This window comes from Schistocerca piceifrons, chromosome 3 (genome assembly GCF_021461385.2).
Source record: "Schistocerca piceifrons isolate TAMUIC-IGC-003096 chromosome 3, iqSchPice1.1, whole genome shotgun sequence".
NCBI classification, from domain to species: Eukaryota; Metazoa; Arthropoda; class Insecta; order Orthoptera; family Acrididae; genus Schistocerca; species Schistocerca piceifrons.
The window spans coordinates 878,546,388-878,571,582 of NC_060140.1; the positions used below are offsets into that span (position 1 = coordinate 878,546,388).

At 40.3% G+C, this 25,195-nt stretch overlaps 1 protein-coding gene across 1 annotated transcript in view; it reads left to right on the plus strand.

The window, feature by feature from the left end:
• Positions 1-1,646, plus strand: part of LOC124787906 (tripeptidyl-peptidase 2) — a 281,148-nt gene extending 279,502 nt beyond the window's left edge. Inside the window, exons 22-23 of the mRNA XM_047254886.1 lie at positions 671-866; positions 1,075-1,646. Of these exons, the coding sequence (XP_047110842.1) occupies positions 671-866; positions 1,075-1,284 (406 nt within the window). The 3' untranslated portion in view covers positions 1,285-1,646. The remainder of the gene's footprint in view (positions 1-670; positions 867-1,074) is intronic.
• The last annotated feature ends 23,549 nt before the right edge of the window (positions 1,647-25,195 follow it).

Consider the following 25,195-nt stretch of genomic DNA (forward strand, 5'->3'; position numbering starts at 1 on the left):
GAGGAAAAGCCATGTAGCCGGCATGTTTATACCAACTTCAGTGGGTCTTGTGCATGACAGGTGTTTTCATTTACGTATTCTGACACATACAGCACCATCTAGTGATCAATTTTCACACTATTTTTTTGTGTCTGCCATACGTTTTCCCCCTTCTCTTATAATAATTCATTGCAATTTGATGCCATTTTGACCAGTGGTGTTATTTCTATAACATTTTGAAAGTTTAACTGTCTATTTATGTGGGCTTGTTGCTGTAGGAGATAGGCACTATAATATTCATAGTCATGTGAAAATCACGTGAAGTATTGAACCACATCCCTGCCATGCATAAGGAGGTAACCTTTTGTTTATACTAAAAGTGAACAAAGCGTAATCGTAATATTCTTATTTTGTGCAGTTACTTCAAAGTAAGTACAATGTTTAAAATAATCTCCTTCTAATCATAACCTCTGTTGAATAAATTCATATAGTGTGCCTCAGAATCAAGACTGAAAGTCTTTCCCTGAACTGATATTTTGTCTAATGAAAGCACTTTCTTCTAATAGTCATGTTTGGTCGAATTTATGAGCTGCTGTTTAGTCAAGAACTGTATTGGTATTCACAAAAAAAGATTGCAGTAACTGTTAGTGCAGGAGATTTGTCATTGGAGTCTGAGTTTGTAATGTTTCAGTGCAATGGAGCGCCAGAAGCAAGCACTAATTGAAAGCTTGTACCGCCGAGGTGTTGCTTATTGCCGCCTGTATCGAATTTTGGAGCATGGTAGCAAGAACAAAGAGGAATGTAAGGAAGAACTGAGTAAACTTATAAATAATGTGGACGAGGCATGGCATTCCCTTCTTAAGTTTACTGACGCAACAGACAGTAAAGTAAGTGTGTTTGCTAACAGTTTAATTTGAGTATTTTAAAGTAAATTTGTAGATGAAGTAGAATCTTGGCCATTTTTGAGATAGATCAAACAACTTACCAACAGTTTTTCACAATCGCTGATAGCTCATTTCACACCATAAAATAATTTTGTTCAGGTTAATTACTAATGGAAAAATTTAGAACTTAATTAGATGGTCTCTTTTTCAGGTAATTTACTTTTCAATGTGGCATTCTTTTGTCCACCAACACTATGGAAGAGTTATGAAGTTGTTACTAAAATTGACTGAAGAGAAGCCAACTCGTGAACTGGATGAACGTATAGTGGATTTTGCCCGGATTCTTGGCTGGGATCATGTAGTGCAACTCCTGCAGTCATCACTGCCAGTACGGCACCCACCTTCATACCGTCCATTCTGATGACTTGGCATTTGTAGCTGTGCAACTCTGGTTAACCTCAAAGCTGACTAGAAATAATTTTGAAATTTTTATCTAATCAGTGCATCTCTTCACATGGTGTGGATTGTATTTAGTTAGGTGTCTCTTCTTCTGACAGCTAATCAGTACAAACTAAAACTCTTCTTGTCCAGATCGTTAATTTGAACTGGGCATGTGTGGTAGACTGCAACAAAAGTTATGCCAATTAAGAAGGGACAAAATGAACCTGTTACTCTGTTGTGAAAAGAGACTGTGATATTATGTTATTTTTCATATTCTTTTTAAATGCTTAACCATAAGTATTTCTTTTCCAAGACAATACAGTGTGGAAAATGCATACTGAATTTTTTTTTAAACAAATTGTTTCTTCTCATCCTACAAATGGACCTGTCATAAAATGATCCATGGTATTATTAATTTACAGTGCCTAAATTTGTTGCTTCTTATTAATCACTGAATAGTGGACACACTTTTTTTAGTCTCATTTTTTTGTGTGGTGCTACCATTGAATTACATATTAAGCCAGGAAAAGCAAGCAAATTCTTAAAGAAGAAACAAAGTCCATTAGTTTTATATATGGACTTTTATAGTAGTGGCAATCAATTTTTGTTGTATACTTTTTATTTTGACTAGAATTTGCTAATTATAAAGGTGAAATATTAATAAATCAATAGGTGAGAAATAAATATAACTGCTCTCATTAGTTGCAGATGTCGTAAAGAAAAGTTATTTTGTGTGTTCCTGACAATTTGTAGCCCTTGCAGAAACTGTATGGATAGTTTTGAGATATTACAAATAAGATTGAAAAAATTGATAGATCTGAGTTTCTGAAATGAAAACTTATATGTATATCTGATAATGTGCTATGACTTAGATGTGAATAATGAAAGTAGTAATGATAAAAAATAACCATTTAGTCCAGGTGTTGAGCCACTGATAGACACATAAACAGGAGTGACAATGTTGCTGCCTTTTGGATGAATCCAGGAGGACTTTAAGCCTAACCTAGACTTGAACACCAACCTTTTATGACCATAGGGGCCAACACACAACCCTTGATCCACAACTTTGGTTAGGTATTAGGTAAATAAAACACAGTAGTGCTTCTTAACTTATGTGCACTTCAGATTTCTGTGTGTGTGTGTGTGTGTGTGTGTGTGTGTGTGTGTGTGTGTGTGTGGGCATGCACACAGTTTTTATAGCAATTTGAGCACATGTTTGGTAGTTATATGAATTGTGTAGCTACTGTTCAAGACTAGAAAGTAGTTTTGTTAAGAGATGTTGCGGCTGTGTGGTTACATTCGTTCATTACCTGCATGTACCTGTGAAGTCATTGCAGCAGATCACCAGTAGGAAAGTCTAGCAGAAACCTACCATACTGCAACTCGCACCAGGCCACGTATAACGTAACTATTCTAAGAATCGGTAAAAGGTCTTGATTTTGAATGAAAGGTAGAAATACTGGCAAAGCTTGGGTATATTCTGAACTCTGAGAATGTACATATTCATTGCCAAGCCCATGCTAATATTAACACAGTAATGCACAGACCCTTTCATTCACGTTAGCAGGTTTATGGTATCGTATTTCCTGAAATCTGAACGGCTACCAAGCATGGATTGTTCTTAAATGAAAATGCTCGCCACACTAAAAGTTTATCGGTGTCTAATGCACTCAGGTTTTTAGTTGGCGAGCTGCTCGATATGCCATGCGGAATTACTGTCTTTTCTCATACACAAAAGTACTTAGAAAACCCTTACTTTCTAAAAAAAACACACACACAGGAATAAATATGCCTTCACTTTAAAACAATTTTGAAACATGTATTGCAACTAAAACCGGCAAATTATAACTTCCTTCGGAGCTCATACTACACACGACCGTACCATTGAAAGGCTGGGCCCTTACCACTTAGACTGTTGTAACATTCTATACCTCCAAGAGAAAATACGTGAAGAATACACCATTCTGATTGGTCAGTTTTCTTTAATAGCAATAGGAAGAACAATATTCTTGTGCATTAGTCCGCACTTTTCATGACTAACCAATCAGCAAATAAAACACTTTCGAACTGTACTTTTTCCCAAAATAAATATTTAACATTCTGATATTTTGTTTGTACTTTACATTATTAACTATTTGCAATTGCACTCCAATTAGCTTTCCTTGTACCATAAACTTGCTGAACATATTATGATACAAAATTCCCCATTGTCTGCATTCACACTGTCTTCAAACTTTCTCATACTAGTTCATACAGCGTTCATCAGTAGAACAATGATCTGCATATTTACTTTAGACCACATTCACACATCATTCACATTACAAAAATGTACAAAAATAAACAAACAAAAAAGACTTCAAGAAATAAACAGAACATTTCACAAAAACATTCTCTTGACCTGTTTCTTGAATGTGTCTGTGCACTACTGGACACTGGTGGTCAAAATTTTTAACTACATTACAGTTCTTTCTGCTTAGTCCTGTCCGCTAATGTACTCTACGAGATGAAAATTAGAACTACATACTCAACTGAACCTGCTTCAGACCCTCTGTCACTGTGCATGCACGAGTCATTCTCCCGATACACAGGCTCCAGATAGGAGCAATATAAGGTGCCACGCCTCAGTGTCCTGTAATTATTGGCTGCTATCAGATTCATATACATAATTCTTCACCACAGATAGTCCAAATTTCAATTTTTTACTCTGCCGCTTAGTGTCTGGAATGTCCCTTCAAACTTTTTCACGTCTACAAGGATTATTATCTGCTCTCAATACTTATGTCACCAATATCCTCATTAATACAACTTTAATAAAGCAAAGCTGTCATCAATCCAAAACACCACAATGCTTTACTAGGCCATGGTCCTGTTAAGAGATGGTATGCTGTTACCTTCCTCCAACTGGCCCACCAGTTATGGGCGAACTGCAGTTTAACATGGACTCCAAATCACAGTGCAACCCAGCATTTTTTGTGACAACGAACATTGCAAAAGGTGGAAAAATATAAGTGGCGGATAAAAATCCTACGAAAACCTAAAAAAAAAGTATACTGCAGTATTGTGAGAGTTTTAACTACTACTTCCTGTATTATTTACTTACTTAGTTAGTTGGCTGCATGTTCCATTGATCAATCGTACGGTACAGTAGCCATTATGATGTGGAGTGTGTCAAGTGCACAAGAAATGCACATATGAAACAAGATTTTTTAATATATATGTATATAAAATAGAGGGAAACCTTCCATGTGGGAAAAATATATCTAAAAACAAAGATGATGTAACATACCAAACGAAAGCATTGGTATGTTGATACACACACAAACACTTGCGTTGGTATGTTGATAGACACACAAACAAACATACACACAAAATTCTAGCTTTCGCAACCAAAGGTTGCTTCGTCAGGAAAGAGGGAAGGAGAGGGAAAGACGAAAGGATGTGGGTTTTAAGGGAGAGGGTAAGGAGTCATTCCAATCCTGGGAGCGGAAAGACTTACCTTAGGGGGAAAAAAGGACGGGTATACACACACACACACACACACACACACACACACACACACACAAGCAGACATATTCAAAGGCTCTTTGTCAAAGATTTAATGTCCTACACCCGTACTCTCTGCTGGAAATATCACTTTGCCACGATGTAAAATGATCCTAATCCTACTCCTAATGATCCAACTCCCCAAGACACTATCCAAATTGATCCCTGCCTGGAACAGTTCCGTCCTCCGTCACATCGGGACCCACCTCCTCTTCCTCAAAATCACCCTCTCCAAACCTTCCAGGAATTTCTGACTTCCAGCCTTGCCTCTCAATCCTTCTTAAAAAACTTTAATCCTACTCCCAACATCACCACTGCTGAAGCCCAGGCTATCCGTGATCTGAAGGCTGACCGATCCATTGTCATTCCTCCGGCGGACAAGGGTTCCACGACCGTGGTACTTGATCGTCGGGAGTATGTGGCTGAGGGACTGCACCAGCTTTCAGACAACACCACATACAAAGTTTGCCAAGGTAATCCCATTCCTGATGTCAAGGAATCCTCAGAACCTTAGGCCCCCTACAAAACCTTTCACCTGACTCCATCAACCTCCTGACCCCACCAACACCCCGCACCCCTACCTTCTACCTTCTTCCTAAAATTCACAAACCCTATCATCCTGGCCGCCCCATTGTAGCTGGTTACCAAGCACCCACAGAACGTATCTCTGCCTACATAGATCAACACCTTCAACCCATTACATGCAGTCTCCCATCCTTCATCAAAGACACCAACTACTTTCTCAAACGCCTGGAATCCGTACCCAGTCTGTTACCCCCGGAAACCATCCTTGTAACCATTGATGCCACTTCCTTATACACAAATATTCCGCACATCCAGGGCCTCGCTGCGATGGAGCACTTCCTTTCACGCCGATCACCTGCCACCCTACCTAAAACCTCTTTCATCATTACCTTAGCCAGCTTCATCCTGACCCACAACTTCTTCACTTTCGAAGGCCAGACATACCAACAATTAAAAGGGAACAGCCATGGGTACCAGGATGGCCCCCTCGTATGCCAACCTATTCATTGGTCGCTTAGAGGGAGCCTTCTTGGTTACCCAGGCCTGCCAACCCAAAGTTTGGTACAGATTTATTGATGACATCTTCATGATCTGTACTCACAGTGAAGAAGAACTCCAGAATTTCCTCTCCAACCTCAACTCCTTTGGTTCCATCAGGTTCACCTGGTCCTACTCCAAATCCCATGCCACTTTCCTTGACGTTGACCTCCACCTGTCCAATGGCCAGCTTCACACGTCCGTCCACATGAAACCCACCAACAAGCAACAGTACCTCCATTATGACAGCTGCCACCCATTCCACATCAAACGGTCCCTTCCGTACAGCCTAGGTCTTCGTGGCAAACGAATCTGCTCCAATCCGGAATCCCTGAACCATTACACCAACCACCTGAAAACAGCTTTCGCATCCCGCAACTACCCTCCCGACCTGGTACAGAAGCAAATAACCAGAGCCACTTCCTCATCCTCTCAAACCCAGAACCTGCCACAGAACCACCACAAAAGCACCCCACTTGTGACAGGATACTTTCCGGGACTGGATCAGACTCTGAATGTGGCTCTCCAGCAGGGATACGACTTCCTCAAATCCTGCCCTGAAATGAGATCCATCCTTCATGAAATCCTCCCCACTCCACCAAGAGTGTCTTTCCACCATCCACCTAACCTTCGTAACCTCTTAGTTCGTCCCTATGAAATCCCCAAACCATCTTCCCTACCCTCTGGCTCCTACCCTTGTAACCGCCCCCGGTGTAAAACCTGTCCCATGCACCCTCCCACCACCACCTACTCCAGTCCTGTAACCCAGAAGGTGTACATGATCAAAGGCAGAGCCACGTGTGAAAGCACCCACGTGATTTACCAACTGACCTGCCTACACTGTGAAGCTTTCTATGTGGGAATGACCAGCAACAAACTGTCCATTCGCATGAATGGACACAGGCAGACAGTGTTTGTTGGTAATGAGGATCACCCTGTGGCTAAACATGCCTTGGTGCACGGCCAGCACATCTTGGCACAGTGTTACACTGTCCGGGTTATCTGGATACTTCCCACTAACACCAACCTGTCAGAACTCCGGAGATGGGAACTTGCCCTTCAGTATATCCTCTCTTCTCGTTATCCGCCAGGCCTCAATCTCCGCTAATTTCACTTTGCTGCCTCTCATACCTCACCTGTCTTTCAACATCTTTGCCTCTGTACTTCCGCCTCGACTGACATCTCTGCCCAAACTCTTTGCCTTTACAAATGTCTGCTTGCCTCTGTGTATGTGTGTGTGTGTGTGTGTGTGTGTGTGTGTGTGTGTGTCCTTTTTTCCCCCTAAGATAAGTCTTTCCGCTCCCGGGATTGGAATGACTCCTTACCCTCTCCCTTGAAACCCACATCCTTTTGTCTTTCCCTCTCCTTCCCTCTTTCCTGATGAAGCAACCGTGGGTTGCGAAAGCTTGAAATTTTGTGTTTGTATGTTTTTTTATTGTGTCTATCTACCAGCACTTTCTCGTTTGGTAAGTCACAGAATCTTTGTTTTACAATGCAGACTTATGGATTAATATTTCTATTATTTACCCCATTCTCTTACATGGCACAAAATGCATATACTATATTGATAGATTTATTTATTCCTGTTCAAGAATTCATATGTGGTATAGGAGTAGTGGTCAAGGAGCTATGATTTCAATTTATTTTTGAAGCTATTGCTGCTATCCGTCAGACATTTTATTTCATCTGGTAATTTGTCGAAAATTTTTATAGCAGCATATCTTACCACTTTCTTTGTCAAAGATAGGTTGAGTAAAGGATAGTGTAAGTCTTTCTTTTTTCTGGTATTATAATCATGAATGTCACTGTTGTTTTTAAACTCATCCATGTTGTTGAGAACAAATTTCATAAGTGAGTAAATGTACTGTGAGGCTGTTGTAAGAATTCCCATCTTTTAGAAATATGCCTTTAAGATGTGCGACTATGAACCCCACACATTATTCCAATTGCTTTCTTTTGAGCAGTGAATACTTTTTGTCTAAATGTTGAGTTACTCCAAAGTATTATTCCGTATGACATCAGAGAGTGAAAGTATGCAAAGTATGTTAGCTTACTAATTTCTATATCATCAAAATTGACAATTATTCTGATTGCAAAGGTTGCTGAACCTAGTCACTTTAGAAGATCCAAAATATGAATTTTCCAATTCAGATTCTCATCTGTGTGTACACCCAAAAACTTAGTATGCTCTACCTTGTCTAATGACTTATGTTGATGTGTTATATTTATTGAAGGAACTGTCCTTTTTGCAGCAGAAAATTGGATGTACTGTGTTTTTTCAAAGTTTAGAGCAAGCCCATTTGTAGAAAACCAATTAATGAGTTTTCCAAATACCGTATTTGTATCATTTTCAATTGGAGTTTCTTTTACCGGATTTATAATGATGCTTGTATCATCATCAAACAGCATCAGTTCAGCTTCCTGTTTCAGATAGGAAGGGAGGTCATTCACATATATCAGGAACAGAAGGGGCCCATGAGTGAACCCTGTGGAACACCTAATGTAATTTCACCCCAGCTAGTTGAAGTGTCAAAGTTATTTAAATCACTTGACCCATATAAGGAAACCTTTTGCTTCCTGTTCTGTAGGTACGACTTAAACGACTCATATGCTATTCCATTTATACCATAGACCTGTAATTTCTGTAACATAATGTCATGGTTCACACAATCAAAGGCTTTGGACAAGTCACAGAAAATTGGTGACATTTTACTATTTAAAGACTCTCTTATGTGGACAGTGAAATTGTATATTGCTGTCACAGTGGAACAGCACTTTTGAAATCTGAACTGTGATTTACTAAGTATCCCATTACTGTTGAGATGGCTAACCACTCTCGAGTACATTACTTTCTCGAAGATTTTTGAAAATGCTGTAAGCAAGTATACTGGCTGATAATTATTGACATCTGTGGTGTCCCCCTTTTTGTGTCTGGGAAAATACCTCGAGTTAGTGATGCATTACATATGTGACTCAGAACATCAGCTGTAATTGCTCCACATTGTTTTGATATCTTATTAGGGATGTCATCTACTCCAACAGAACATTTATTTTTCAAAGATTTAATAATTTTAATTATTTCACAAGAGCTTGTTAGGTGAAACTTAATCTGACTAAATTATTTTCAAAACAAACCCTTCCATGTACGGCCTGGCTTTTTCTTTTGAACTGTTCTCACCAATTTTTTCTCATACACTTAAGAAATTGGTTGTTAAATATATTAGCTACTCATGTACTGTTAGTTAGGATGGTCTTGTTCTCCTTAATAGTAATACTATCTACCCCAGTGGGTAACAACATTCCATATTCCTTTTATTTTATTGCCAGAGTGGTTAATTTCTTCTCTAACATATATATTTCTTGATTTCCTCACTACTTTTCTCATTATGTTACGATGATTTTTATAATGTAAAACTACTTCTGGACCTTTACTAGTTCTTACTGTCTCGTAAAGTTTTCTTTCCCTTTCTGAAGGCCCTTTAATACCTGTAGTAATCCAAGGTTTCTTTGAAAAGTGTGCGGTGTTACATTTAGTAATTTTCTTTGGGAAACAATGTTCAAAAAGGGATATAAATTTATCAAGAAATCTGTTGTATTTATCTTTAATATTTGGCTCATTATGTACATCTCCCCAATTAACATTTCTTAAGCTTTCTTTGAAGTACTCTATAGATACCAGGTTAAGCGACCTTACACTTTTACTTAATGGTTTCAAAACTGTACACTGTGTTAGGTTTTGTAAGTTAATCAGTTGTGTTACATTAAAAGGAATGTTATTGTGATCGTTTCTCAGTTTTGGTTACTGATAATAACTTGATACCAGTGCCTATGAGTTTAATTTGCACACCACAGCACTGAAGATGATCACTGTATGATTGAAAATCAATTTTGTTATCAATAAACCATCAATATTACGGCCAATGCTGACCTTCCTTTTAATTTAACATATATGGTCGTTGCGCACACAGCACTCCATGGAGTCGCCAATCAGTAATCGGTTGTGCATCATGGTCTGACAGTCCATTTACCACAGGGAAACCATGTTTTTGTTTTACATCCTCTTTCTGTACAAATACTTTATCTATTAGTGTGCTACTGTCTTGAGCTATACGTGTAAGGAAATTGATCACTGATTCTAAGTTATATGTTGTTAAAAACACTTCTAGTTCACTTTTCCTCTCAGTATTATTTAGAAAGTTTACATTTAAATCACCACAGATTAATAACTACTTCTTTTTGTCTGACAGACAGCATAATAGGGAGTCAAACTTTTTTATGAATTGCTCCCAGTCTCCTAATGGGGACCTGTACACTGTTGCTAATATCAATACTAAATTATCTAGCTGAAGTTCGCATGTACAAACCTCAAAGTGCTGTTCAACACAAAATTTGCTTACTTCTACAGTTTTGCATTTATACCCTTGTTTTACGGAAATGGCAACTCATCCTTTATCCATCCTAGATCTAAAAGTGTAAGATGCTAAATTATACCCGCTTATACTGACACTATCCATGTCCACAGTTACATGGTGTTCAGACAGACAGAGTATATCAATGTCATTCTTATTTCTGAGATCACCTAAACACACTAATAGCTCATCTACTTTATTTTTTATTCCCCTGATATTTTGATGAAGTAAGTTGATACTGCCCTTAGCTTTACCCCTATTTACTGTACGTGAAGTTTCTTTTATTCTATTTATCTTGATTGTCATCTGTCTGAACTTTGGCTTTAACCTAATAAATCTGTCTGCCTGGCCCCATTAACCACATTGATCACCCCTTGTGTGACTGTGGACCTTCTCACAGTTTCCGCTAATAGAGAAGCTAACTTATTTTTCCCCATCCTATTCAGGTGCAGGCCATGTGTAATGTATCACCACCTGCCAATAGCATTTACTGGAACAACACTTATGTGAGATTTTGCTGGTGTCTATAGAGCATCCTGTTCAGCTCAGTGTTAACATGCCTTACAGCAGTGTTTACCCAGGGCTGATCATGGCACTTAAAGACCTCTGATGATATATATTTCAACAAAACAAAATCTGTTCTTTCTGTTGTCCGTAGGTTGTCAAATGATGATAGCAAGTGAACTTGACTTGATCCACAAAACGTTGCTAATCAAAGTTTATCCTCATTTGCAGTGAAATGCCACTTTATATTCTAATCTTAGGTCAACTGTTTTATGTAATTGGATCCGCATGTCAGGAAGGGAATGCTTACCACTCAACATCTCATTGTGGTGGGTGTCCTCTGAGAATAGACTCTGCAAATTTGCATCTCCATTTATGTGTACACTCTGCAAGTGTAATGAGCGTTACGGGGTATTTTATGCAGGTACAAACCAACCCCATTCTTGTAATTTTTTTTTCAGGCATTCTGTTGCATTTACCTAATTGAAAGAGAACTGGGTTTCATTGAACCACTAAAAAATTATGATGAAGTCTTTGAATTTTCTTACAACTGTACGATTCTGTGGTGGTTGTGGTGGTGGTGGTGGTGGTGGTGGTGGTGGTGGTGGTGGTGGCGGTGGTTGTTGTTGTGGTGTCGGTGTCGTCGTCGTCAGTCCAAAGACTGGTTTGATTCATCTTTCCATGATACTTTATCTTGTGCGAGCCTCTTCATCTCCGAATAACTACTGCAACCTGCATCCCTCTGAATATGCTAACTGTATTCATCTCTTGATCTCCCTCTGTGATTTTTAGCTCCAACGCTACCTTCCAGTACTAAACTGGTGATCCCTTGATGCCTCAGAATGTCCCCTACCAAATACCTTCTATTAGTCAGGTTGTACCTCAGATTTCTCTTCTCCCCAATTCTATTCAGTACTAGCTTCTAATTAGTTATCTGACCTATCCAGCTAATCTTCTTCTGTAGCACCACATTTCTATTCTCTTCTTGTCTAAACTATTTATCATCCATGTTTCGGTTCCATACATGGCTACACTCCACACAAATACTATATACACAGGTTTGCCTTTCCTTAACCTATCTTCTAAGATAAGTTGTAGGGTCAGTATTGTCTCGAGTGTTCCTGGAAATGTCTTACAATTTAAGATCTGATCCTTAAATCTCTAACAATTATGTAATCAATCTGAAACCCGGTGTCTCCAGGTCTCTTCCACGTATACAACCTTCTTTTATGATTCTGAAACAAAGCGTTAGTGATGGTTAAGTTGTGTTCTGTGCAAAATTCTACCAGGTGGGTTCCTCTTTCACTCCTTTCCCCAGTCCATATTCACCTACTATTTTTCCATCTCTTCTTTTTCTTACTATCGAATTCCGGTCTCCCATCACAATTAAATTTTAATCTCCCTTAACTATCTGAATAATGTCTCTTATCTCATCATAGATTTCTTCAGTCTCATCATCATCATCATCATCATCTGCGGAGCTAGGTGGCTTGTAAACTTTTACTGCTGTGGTAGGCATGGGCTTCGTGTCTGTCATGTCTGTGATAATGCGTTCACTGTGCTGTTCTAGTAGCTTACCTGTATTCCTATTTTCTTATTCATTTGTAAACCTGCTCCTGCATTAACCATATTTGATTTTGTAGAGAACGAAGGAGAAACCAAAAATTGCGTATTACCTTATGGAGGCAACGACAGGCATAGCAGTGCAGAATAGGACCTTACGTGTAAACTGTAAATACATCCATACACTAGAAAGGCACCAGAGGCCCATCTGTGTTCACATAGCGCATACATATGAATACAGCTCTGTCGTCAGGTGTGCAATGTGATAATGGCAACCAAAAGATTTGAGAAGCTTGATAAAAAACTATTTTTACAGAAGTCAGTCGTACAATACCACACTTATAAGTTTACTGTTCTCAAAACTGTAGAAAGAGTTAAAAAACAAATGAGAAAAAGACCTTACAAAATGTAAATTTTTTAGTGTTACAACGGACTTGTGGAAAAGCAATGCGAATGAAGGCATACTGCCATTTATTATAGATGAAATTTTAGTTTCGCCCTATTAAAAGTGACAAAAACTGCAGGTCATCACAACGCAGAATCTATGCACTTATAACTAAGATTTTAAAAAATGTTTCTTTCTTTAACTCATCTGTGCCATGCTGAGTTTAGTTTCATTCTTATGATCAGTGCATGTCAGTGTAAGTCAAGTCAGCATAACTTGTAAGGTATTTCTTGGCAGTTTCACACCTCCCATCCCCGGCCCCACTCACCCTCACCCTTCTTGTCAATAGAAATCTGAAGCCATCGTGTCATTTGTGTTGTGTTTACAGATACTGCCAACCAAATCATTGAATAATTTTCTTACAATAGGCTTAACATATTTTCTTGTTCATTACTACAAATAAGCAACACATTTGAACATAGATGTTTCTATAATGCACTTTCTCAAAACGTTGCTGCGTCTGCGCCCAAAGTTTTCACTTGAGAGTTTGTGCGATAGCAGACTAACAAGTGAGAAACAAACGCGAACCCAACACTGTGTGAACCAAAATTAATACAGCATAGCAAAATCAGCTGGCAGTGGTGTTACAATTATTGTGTAGCTGTCTTCCGAGTTTATAAACAACTTGCTTTTGTGGCAATTGATGCGGAAGAGGCGGCCGGGGTTGCCGTGCGGTTCTAGGTGCTACAGTCTGGAACCGCGTGACCGCTACGGTGGCAGGTTTGAATCCTGCCTCGGGCATAGATGTGTGTGATGTCCTTAGGTTAGTTAGGTTTAAGTAGTTCTAAGTTCTAGGGGACTGATGACCTTAGAAGTTAAGTCCCATAGTGCTCAGAGCCATTTGAACCATTGTTTTTAATGCGGAAGAGCTTCCATTGTTACAGCGAATCAGAATAGAATTAAAACTTATGGGGGTTATAAAACAGTGTCTATATTAATGCATATATTTATCAAAAACAACTACCCATAGCAAGTTGTAAATAATTGTAATGGAAAACTCTTAACTATTGTATAATGGAAGCTGTTGTATCGCCACGACAGTGAAGCCGACGAAATGTTATCTGTCAGGTTCTGTCAAGTGCAGACCTTGAGCGGCGGGGGTATATTATAGGAATATGTCAGTATGACGGGTGAAGGTGCCAGCACTGCTCTCTCTCGTTGCACCTTTCCTTATCCTTCATTAATACTGTATTGGGCCCTTTATACCGCTCTGTGCACTATGTTTATAGCATTTGTGAACTTAGAGAAAGCTTTTGATAATGTTGACTGGAATGCTCTTCTTCAGATTCTGAAGGTGTTTGGGATAAAATACAGATAGTGAAAGGCTATTTAATTTGTACAGAAACCAGATGGCAGTTATAAGAGTTGAGGGGCATGAAAGGGAAGCAGTGGTTCAGAAGAGAGTTAGACAGGGTTGTAGACTATCCCTGATGTTATGCAGTATGTACATTGCACAAGCAATAGAGAAAACCAAAAAGAAATTTGGAGTAAGAATGAAAGTTCAAGGAGAAGATATAAAAACTTTGAGATTTGCTGATGATATTGTAATTCTGTCAGAGGCAGCAAAGGATTTAGAAGAGCAGTTGAATGGAATGGACATTGTCTTTAAAGCAGGATATAAGATGAGCATCGACAAAAACAAAACAAGGGTAATGGAATGTAGTCTAATAAAATCAGGTGATGCTCAGAGAATTAGATTAGGGAATGAGACACTTAGAGTAGTAGATGAGTTTTGCTATTTGGGAAGCAAAATGACTGATGATGGTCAAAGTAGAGGAGACATAAAATGTAGACTGGCAATGGCAATAAATCTGTTTCTAAAGAAGAGAAATTCGTTAACATCGAGTATAGGTGTAAGGGTCAGCAAGTCCTTTCTGAAAGTATTTGTGTGGAGTGTAGCCATGTACGGAAGCAAAATATGGACAATAAAGAGTTTAGACAAAAAGAAAATATAAGCTTTTGAAATGTCATGCTAGAGAAGAAAATTAGATGGATAAATCGCGTAAGTAATGAGGAGGTACTGAGCAGAATTGGGGAGAAGAGAAATTTGTGGTACAACCCGACTAACAGAAGGGATCGTGTAGTAGGACACATTCTGAGGCATCAAAGGGTCACCATTTTAGTACTGCAGGGTAGTGTGGGAGCTAAAAATCATAGAGGGAGACCAAGAGATAAATACAGTTAGCAGATTCAGAGGGATTTAGGTTGCAGTAATTATTCAGAAATGAAGAGGATGGCACAGGATACAGTAGCATGGAGAGCTACATCAAACCAGTCTTTGGACTGAAGACCACAACAATATTCTTTTATGTGCCATTTGAGCATAAAGGTTTACATTCTCTCTCTACATAGCTTTTGATGGAGCATGTCCTGCAGTATTTATATTCCCATAATATATTCCTAGAAGCACTAGTATGGTTTTGTTTTTTGTTTTTGTTTTTTTTCCCTCAATTTGTCTGTAAATATTTGCATTTAATGCTGCTCTCACACTGTACAGCCAATGGCAGCACTGATTGGCACCTGTCATTACTTTTAGCCCAACATTTTGCTTCAGCCCCTTTCATTCATACATATGCACTATGTGAATACAGACGTACCTGTGGCACCTTTCTAATGTATGGTTGCATTTACATTTTGCACACAAGGTCTTGTTCTGCACTGCTAAGCTTGTGTTCGACTCCATGAGTTGATGTGCATCTTTCAGTTTCTCCTTCGTTCTCGACTCATGTCTGATCCTGGTGCTTTTATTTGTTAATTTTTAATGTTTTTTCTGTGTAGATTGCCTTTTATTACATTTTATTTGGTATCATCCCCTCTTTGCTGGATGCTTTATGGTAGAATAATTCATGGCTTTTTAACGCGAGTTACATTGTTTCTCTGTATAATTTTATTCAGACTGACTTACCTCTTATATTTCCATATAACAAGATGATGCCCAGTTCAGGTGAATCACGTCGTTCTTGAGTAAATAAAGAACATTGTGCAATCTAAGACTGTCCTTTTTAAGTTCTATTAATGTAGTTCTTCTTTAATGCTTAGTTGCTCCACCTTGGCCTTGAATATGGTTATGAAAAAATTTGTCTGCCCGTGCTTGATTATTGCTGTAAGGATATGTGATACTGTTACTCCTACATTTCTTGAAAAAATATGAGAGTATCTTTTGTATAGGAGAGAAGGAAACATAGTAGGTGAATATGGATTGCGGGGAAGAAATGAAAGAGGAAGCCGCCTTGTAGAATTTTGCACAGAGCATAACTTAATCATAGCTAACACTTGGTTCAAGAATCATGAAAGAAGGTTGTATACCTGGAAGAATCCTGGAGATACTAAAAGGTATCAGATAGATTACATAATGGTAAGACAGAGACATAGGAACCAGGTTTTAAATTGTAAGACATTTCCAGGGGCAGATGTGGATTCTGACCACAATATATTGGATATGAACTGCAGATTGAAACTGAAGAAACTGCAAAAAGGCGGGAATTTAAGGAGATGGGACCTGGATAAACTGAAAGAACCAGAGGTTGTACAGAGTTTCAGGGAAAGCATAAGGGAACAATTGACAGGAATGGGGGAAAGAAATACAGTAGAAGAAGAATGGGTAGCTCTGAGGGATGAAGTAGTGAAGGCAGCAGAGGATCAAGTAGGTAAAAAGACGAGGGCTAATAGAAATCCTTGGTTAACAGAAGAAATATTGAATTTAATTGATGAAAGGAGAAAATATAAAAATGCAGTAGATGAAGCAGGCAAAAAGGAATACAAATGGCTCAAAAACGAGATCAACAGGAAATGCAAAATGGCTAAGCAGGGATGGCTAGAGGACAAATGTAAGGATGTAGAGGCCTATCTCACTAGGGGTAAGATAGATACTGCCTACAGGAAAATTAAAGAGACCTTTGGACAGAAGAGAACCACATGTATGAATATCAAGAGCTCAGATGGCAACCAAGTTCTAAGCAAAGAAGGGAAAGCAGAAAGGTGGAAGGAGTATATAGAGGGTTTATACAAGGGCGATGTACTTGAGGACAATATTATGGAAATGGAAGAGGATGTAGATGAAGATGAAATGGGAGATAAGATACTGCGTGAAGAGTTTGACAGAGCACTGAAAGACCTGAGTCGAAACAAGGCCCCGGGAGTAGACAACATTCCATTAGAACTACTGATGGCCTTGGGAGAGCCAGTCATGACAAAACTCTACCATCTGGTGAGCAAGATGTATGAGACAGGCGAAATACCCTCAGACTTCAAGAATAATATAATAATTCCAATCCCAAAGAAAGCAGGTGTTGACAGATGTGAAAATTACCGAACTATCAGTTTAATAAGTCACAGCTGCAAAATACTAACGCGAATTCTTTACAGATGAATGGAAAAACTGGTAGAAGCCGACCTCGGGGAAGATCAGTTTGGATTCCGTAGAAATGTTGGAACACGTGAGGCAATACGAACCTTACGACTTATCTTAGAAGAAAGATTAAGAAAAGGCAAACCTACGTTTCTAGCATTTGTAGACTTAGAGAAAGCTTTTGACAACGTTAACTGGAATACTCTCTTTCAAATTCTAAAGGTGGCAGGGGTAAAATACAGGGAGCGAAACGCTATTTACAATTTGTACAGAAACCAGATGGCAGTTATAAGAGTCGAGGGACATGAAAGGGAAGCAGTGGTTGGGAAAGGAGTGAGACAGGGTTGTAGCCTCTCCCCGATGTTATTCAATCTGTATATTGAGCAAGCAGTAAAGGGAACAAAAGAAAAATTCGGAGTAGGTATTAAAATCCATGGAGAAGAAATAAAAACTTTGAGGTTCGCCGATGACATTGTAATTCTGTCAGAGACAGCAAAGGACTTGGAAGAGCAGTTGAACGGAATGGACAGTGTCTTGAAAGGGGGATATAAGATGAACATCAACAAAAGCAAAATGAGGATAATGGAATGTAGTCAAATTAAATCGGGTGATGCTGAGGGGATTAGATTAGGAAATGAGACACTTAAAGCAGTAAAGGAGTTTTGCTATTTAGGGAGTAAAATAACTGATGATGGTCGAAGTAGAGAGGATATAAAATGTAGACTGGCAATGGCAAGGAAATCGTTTCTGAAGAAGAGAAATTTGTTAACATCGAGTATAGATTTAAGTGTCAGGAAGTCGTTTCTGAAAGTATTTGTATGGAGTGTAGCCATGTATGGAAGTGAAACATGGACGATAACCAGTTTGGACAGGAAGAGAATAGAAGCTTTTGAAATGTGGTGCTACAGAAGAATGCTGAAGATAAGGTGGGTAGATCACGTAACTAATGAGGAGGTATTGAATAGGATTGGGGAGAAGAGAAGTTTGTGGCACAACTTGACTAGAAGAAGGGATCGGTTGGTAGGACATGTTTTGAGGCGTCAAGGGATCACAAATTTAGCATTGGAGGGCAGCGTGGAGGGTAAAAATCGTAGAGGGAGACCAAGAGATGAATACACTAAGCAGATTCAGAAGGATGTAGGTTGCAGTAGGTACTGGGAGATGAAGAAGCTTGCACAGGATAGAGTAGCATGGAGAGCTGCATCAAACCAGTCTCAGGACTGAAGACCACAACAACAACAACAACAGTTGGAAGCAAATTTCCACTATGCAGTAATAACCATCAATTCAGCCAAATTTGCTCTAGTGGTCAGTCATTTGACCATTATGTGGCTGAAGTCGAAGACATAATTACTGTGCCTCCTGCACAAGATTCTTTTGACAAACTCAAGACAGAATTGATTCACTGAGTGTACTCTTCATTAGAAGAGCATCTGCATTAAGTTTTAACACAGAAAGGCATCGGAGACGGCATGGCATCACAATACCCAAGAGACATATGCAGTAAAATCAGCGCAGGAACTGTACCCAACACCTTGTTATTTATGCTTCAGAGTAGCCATCTTGCAGCCCGGGTTAAAGCTATAATAGCATCTCAGACAGAAATTCCATTAGACACCATCACAGATCTGGCTAACAGGATTAAAGACACAACCAATGCAGTAGCGGTACCTGCAACAATGCTTCACCATTGCCACTGGCATTTTTAGAGTATAATAGCATGACAGTCAAGGTAGACTCTCCAGTTAGACAGATAACTGAACTGTTGTCTTGTTGTAACTACAGCAATGACAGAGGATGTTGTTGCAGGTTGTCACATAGTTGTTTCATGACGAACTCGTCAGTCTTGAGAGGTGCAGAGCAGTTCCCTGTGGCATGCTGGCATCGCCGAAAGTTTAGAGGTCAGGCCCGCAAGTGCACCTCTCCTTGTGCCTACCCAAACAGCAACAGCAGTCAGATAAAGGGGCATCAGATTGCCAGACAGCATCTCAGCCACTTTATATTAGTGACTGGAAGACTGGATGCATATTTCCTCTGTATACTGATTGAAATATATGCACTTACCCTCAGACTCAGCTGTATATTTGCCCGGCCACCAACTTCGTTCTGCCGTTTTACAGTGGACAACTCACCAATAGCCTCATGCGGTATGGACATATTGAGCTGGACCAGAGTCTGTGTGATGTCTTCATTTGGAATTTTACGGTTTTTCATATTACGGTGCCGACAGTCAGAACTGACTACCTGGTGTATCACCATCTTCTACCTGATGTGGCAACTTGTCGACACCATCACTTGGATTCCGAAACAGTGCCAGGCTGAGGCATGTGGCATGAAGCAAGTATGCATAGTTGCTTGACCAGTTTCCAGCCATAACATGACCGCCAGACACCCTGAGGGATGTATGTCACAATAGCATGCGTTACATCAAAGCAACTAATGCCCGCCCTCCCCCTTTCCAGTTTCATGCTGTCCTAGGCATTTAGCTCTGAATTGTTTTGTTATTGTAAGTGCAGAATTTGACTTGATGCTCAGGGAAAGTAATTTGCCCTTTCAGCAATCTGTGGTTGTCACCTCTCCATATAGTACCGAAGAACTGAGGAGAATGGTGCTTGTGTAGTGATCATCATGCACTTAATGCAAGGACAGTTCCACACGAACACTCAGTACCCCTATTAAGAGACTATAGCTTGACAAAGGTTCATTGACTCTGTGCTACAAGGACTATCATTCTGTTTAGCATATCTAGATGACATTCTTGTCTTTCCAGCCACTGCAGAACAGTACCAGCAACAGTTACTGGCAGTTTTCCAATACTTGGAAAACCAAGGTGTGACGTTAAATACTTCCAAGTGTGTTTTTGGTAGACCACAGGTTATCTTCTTAGGCCATCTAATTTCATCAGCATGGTCATTGCTGCTAGCTGAGAAAGTAGCAGCAGTCATGAAATTCCCATGGCCAGAAACCATTCTTGGAAACCTAGAATTTCATCGGCACCATCTGCCTCGCTTAGCTGAGTCACAAGAATTGTTGACTGCAGCACTTAGTGGACCCAAGACAAAGGTGAATTCACCAATTCACTGTGCTTGTGAAACAGAAAAGTGAAGAACAGCAAATGCTGCACTCCTGGCACACCCCTCACTGGATGCACATCTGTTGTTGGACAACCTGTGCCATCATAGCATTAGACCATCAACACACCAGGTTTGAAAACATTTTATCTGGCTTGGTATGCAAAAGGATTGTAATAGGTGGGCTCATACATGCCTTCAATGTCGGTGCAGTAAGATATGTCATCATGTGCATGTGCCAGTTGGAAATGTTCCAGATAAAACACACTTCACATATGTGCACATATTAGTAGTAGGTCCACTTCCACCTTTGAGTGGTCAACACTATCTGTTGATTGCAGTTCATCATTTCATCCATTGGCCAGAAGCTAAATCGGCCGATGCAGATGTATTAGTATTTGCGTTTGCATCAAAGAGGGTTTCATGCTTCAGTTGTCTGCTGCACTGCACCAAGGACATGGCCGACAATTTGAGTCAGAATTGTTTACGCAGCTCTGTAAGTTTTGCAGCGCTCTCCAACACAGGACAAGAGTCTGAGCAACTGAATGATCAAATGTTCACACCATTCTTCAAATATTGCATTGATGTGTCACCAAACAAGTTGGACAACTGCCTTACCCATGGTTTTGAATTCATTATCAGTGGATCTCGTGTATGGTGAGGCACTTAGACTGCCTGGTGACTTCATCAATCCAGGTCCCATACAGCTACCTGATCATGATTACTCAGACTTCATTTATTGCCTAAGAGAACATATTGCATGCATTCGCCCTAATCAAGCATCTGGACACTGAAAAACATCTACCTATTTGCACTGTGACTTTCAAACATGCAAGCATGTCATGTTACGTACAGATGGTGTCAAAAAGCTAGTGCTACAACATCCATATACAGGCCCACAAGGAGTCATCAAAAGAGGGGTATGTACACTGGATATACTGTTAACTGGTAAAATCAGTTATTATTGAAATTATGTTACACACCTCTTTCATCAGACATACTTCTCATCTTTCACCACATTTTTCTCCCTATCTTCATAGAGATAGTGTCCCTTTTGTGTTATTCCTCTGTTGTCTCAACACTTACACCTACCCTATATCCTACTATAGTACATAATGCACAACATCCTTTTAAAATTCATGACTCTTTCTTCTATACATTTTTTTAAGTGAGAGTTTTTTTTTCGTACTTAGAAAATGGAGATTAGACAAAACCAGCCAGCCCTCTCCTATTTTTCAGAGTACCCATCTATTCTTCGTAATAATTTACATGTATATTATTCTAGCAAGCACTTCCTGCCATCAAGTTATTCATTAAAATTTTTATTAATATAACATAAATTTTAATTTTGCATTTACAAAGGCACATATTTATTGCTAATTTTAAAACTGATGTTAGCGTGTCCTAAATTATGCTTCTTGTAAACTATCTTGCCTGTTCTTCCCCTTGTCAGAGAGACATTGCTAACAAATGGAAAAGAAATCCTCCTGCATAATACCCATATTTACCAATTCCTTTACAATATTGGAAAGAGAAAAAATATTGTTGAACATCATTATTATGCGGAAGATAAACAGAAAGGGTGGCAATGGAAATGTTCTTATAGTGAACACACAATCCTGGCTAAAACCACAAAATTGGAAATTGTAAAGGAAAAAAGAAGGTTCTCCCAGTGAGTACCAACATAGAAAGAGGGAACAATAGAATCGGTATGCAACAGAGGGAAGCAAGGAAGGAAGAAAAAGATCAGCAATGTTGAGACCTAATAAGAGATTAAGATAGACTCCAAAGACAGATAGCCTTCCCATCAGGTTCACTCCCTCGGGGTGGGGTGGGGTGGGGGAGGGGCGGGGGAATCTACGCTAACGGGTCTGATGATAGAGTTCATCATCAATCTGATAAAAACTACAATTACTTCTCCTTTGAAGGCATCACCTGCACCTGCAAACAAATCTGGGGTACGGCAATGGGTATTCATGTGGCACCATTCTGTGCCAACTTATTCATGGGCCATATAGAGGAATCTTCCATGACCACCCAGAATCCCAAACCCTTCAACTTGTTCAGATTCATTCATGACATCTTCGCGATCTGGATGGACACCCTATCCACATTCCTCCAGAAGCAAGTTGCCTCCCTCGATGTTGAGCTCCACATCAAAGATGGCTACATCAGTACCTCTGTCCATATCAAACATACCAACCACCAGTAATATACCTCCACTTCGAAAGCTGCCAGACCAAGAATTCCCTTTCATGCCGCTTAGCAACCCGTGACAGTCGCATCTGTAGTGATGAGCACTCCCTCTCAAAATATACAACAGGTTTCACTGAGGCCTTCACAGACTGTAATTACCCCCCTAACCCTGTACAGAAACAGATTTCTTGTGTTATCTCTTCAGCCGCCACCATCTCTCAAGTACCCCGTCCGGTGACAGGAGGAGCATTCCCCTCTTGACTCATTACCACCTGGGACTGGAGCAACTAAACTGCATTCTCCACCAGGTTTCATCTACCTCTTGTCATTCCATGAAATGAGGAATGCCCTACCCACTATTCTTCCTACCCCTCCCACAGTGGTATTCCACTGCCCACAAACCTACACAATATTCTTGTCCATCCCTACACAACCCCTGCTCCCACGGCTCATGTTCCTGTAGTAGACCCAGATGTAAGGCCTGTCCTCCTACCACCACATACTCCAGTCCAGTCACAAGCTCACCTATCCCATCAAACGCAGGGCTACCTCTGAAAGCAATCGTGATCTACAAGCTAAGCTGCAACTATTGTGCTGCATTCTTCATGTACATGACAACCAACATGCTGTCTGTCTGCGTGAATGGCCACCAACAAACTGTGACCAAGAAACAGCTGGACCACTCAGTTGCTGAGCATACTGACAAACACAGCTTTCTTCATGTTGATGATTGCTTCACAGACTATGCCATCTGGATCCTTTCTAACACACCAGCTTCTCTGAAAGGCACAGGTGGGAACTCTCCCTACAGTGTATCCTACGTTTCTATAACCCTCCTGAACTCACCTTTCATCAGTCATTGTCCTTCACCCACCTATTCCCGTTCCTGTTCCCTCTGCGCAGCCTTCTGTTCCACAAGTGGACCCACAGTCTTTCTACTTCCTTCCTTTCCTGCTGTTCCTGCCTACCTCCCAACTGCACCTAGCTGCCCTACCCTCTCTTCATCTCATCCATGTATGCCCCCAAAACAGCATTTTAACTTCCACACCCATACCCTGCACTCTCCCTCTCTCCACGCCTCAACAACCACCACCACCACCACCCAGATTGCTTCTCTCATCATCCACAGTTGCTCGCAGTCTGGCTCCAGCACCTAGAGACAGTGGTCATGTGTGTGAGCTGTGTTTGTCTATGTTTTCATTTCAGAAGAAGACCTTCTGGCTGCAAGCATATGTGTTTAGTAGCCTTTTTGTTGTGTCTGTCTGCAGCTCAACATGTCTGCTGTATGATGAGTTGCAATCTATCCTTTTCATAGTATTGTCATTATTCCACCCTGGATTTCTAATTTATTCTTATATTCTACACTCTAGACTTCAGTATTAGGATTTTAATTAATATTTTCCAATAATTCTTGATTAACTTATGTTTCTTCTTCTACAACAATATCAGTGGATGCTGCTAGATGAATATGCTTCACTATTGTTCTTCTTGTAAACTCTAATGAAACATACTGGAAAGGTGTACTAGACATTCCAGCACACTCTTCCCATACCACTCTCTTTCTATTAAAATCTAATAGTGCTTTATCTGTTAGCCAGACCAGGTCTGATAGTTTGTTTAGGTTTAAATTAGTACCCACAAGTATTGTTTGGCAGAAAGTCAATGGATTAATTGTATTTGGTAGTCACTTTTATTCTTTATTGATCAACTCCCTTTACTGTCTCAGTTTGACCTCTGCCTCTTAAATACTGGGGCTGCCACACATTTCAGTGTGGCTCGTGGCAGTTACTCGGCCATTGATTTATCAATTTGCAGCCCAGGACTACTCCCATCTGTCCACTGGAGAGCACATGACGACCTGTGTGGTAGTGGCCACTTCCCCATCTTCCTGTCACTGCCCCTGTGTCGCCCACAGACGCCTGTCCATATGTTGTTTAAGCAAGGCAGACTGGAAAACTTTCACCTCTGCAGTCACCGTTGACTCTCCCCTACACGGTAACATCGATGTGATGGTTGATCAGGTGACTACAACAATCCTTACTGTGGCGGAAAATGCGATCCCTCACTCTTTAGGGTGCCCCCGGCGAAAGGCAGTCCCTTGGTGGCTGCCGGAAATTGCTGAGTCAATTAAGAAGCGTCAGCAAGCTCTACTGCGGCATAAGTGGCACCCTTCCTTGGAGTACCTCGTAGGCTTTAGGCAGCTCTGTGCCTGCGTTCACCAGTTTATCAAAAGACGGAAGCAGTAATGTTGAGAGAGATACATCTCGACCTTTGGATGCCATACATCACACTCCCAAGTCTGGATGAAGATCAAACTTCTTTTTGGGTGATGATGATGAAGTCCCATACTCCTTGACAGAGCATAGGGGAACGATGCGGGAGACCCGCACCGCCATACTAGGCAAGGTCGTAGTGGAGGTGGTTTGCCATTGCCTTCCTCCGACCATAACGGGGATGAATGGCGATGATGAAAATGATGCAACAACACCCAGTCATCTCGAGACAGGTGAAAATCCCTGACCCCACCGGAAATCGAACCCGAGACACCATGCTCGGGAAGCGAGAACGCTACCGCAAGACCACGAGCTGCAGACCCCAGACCCCATCTGGTGTCCCTGGGATTAACATCAATGGCATGTCATCTACTGACACAAACGCGATTGCTGAGCACTATGCTCGATCCTCTGCATCGGAGAATTACCCCCCAGCCTTTCGCACCCTCAAATGGTGGATGGGAAGAAAAGTCCTCT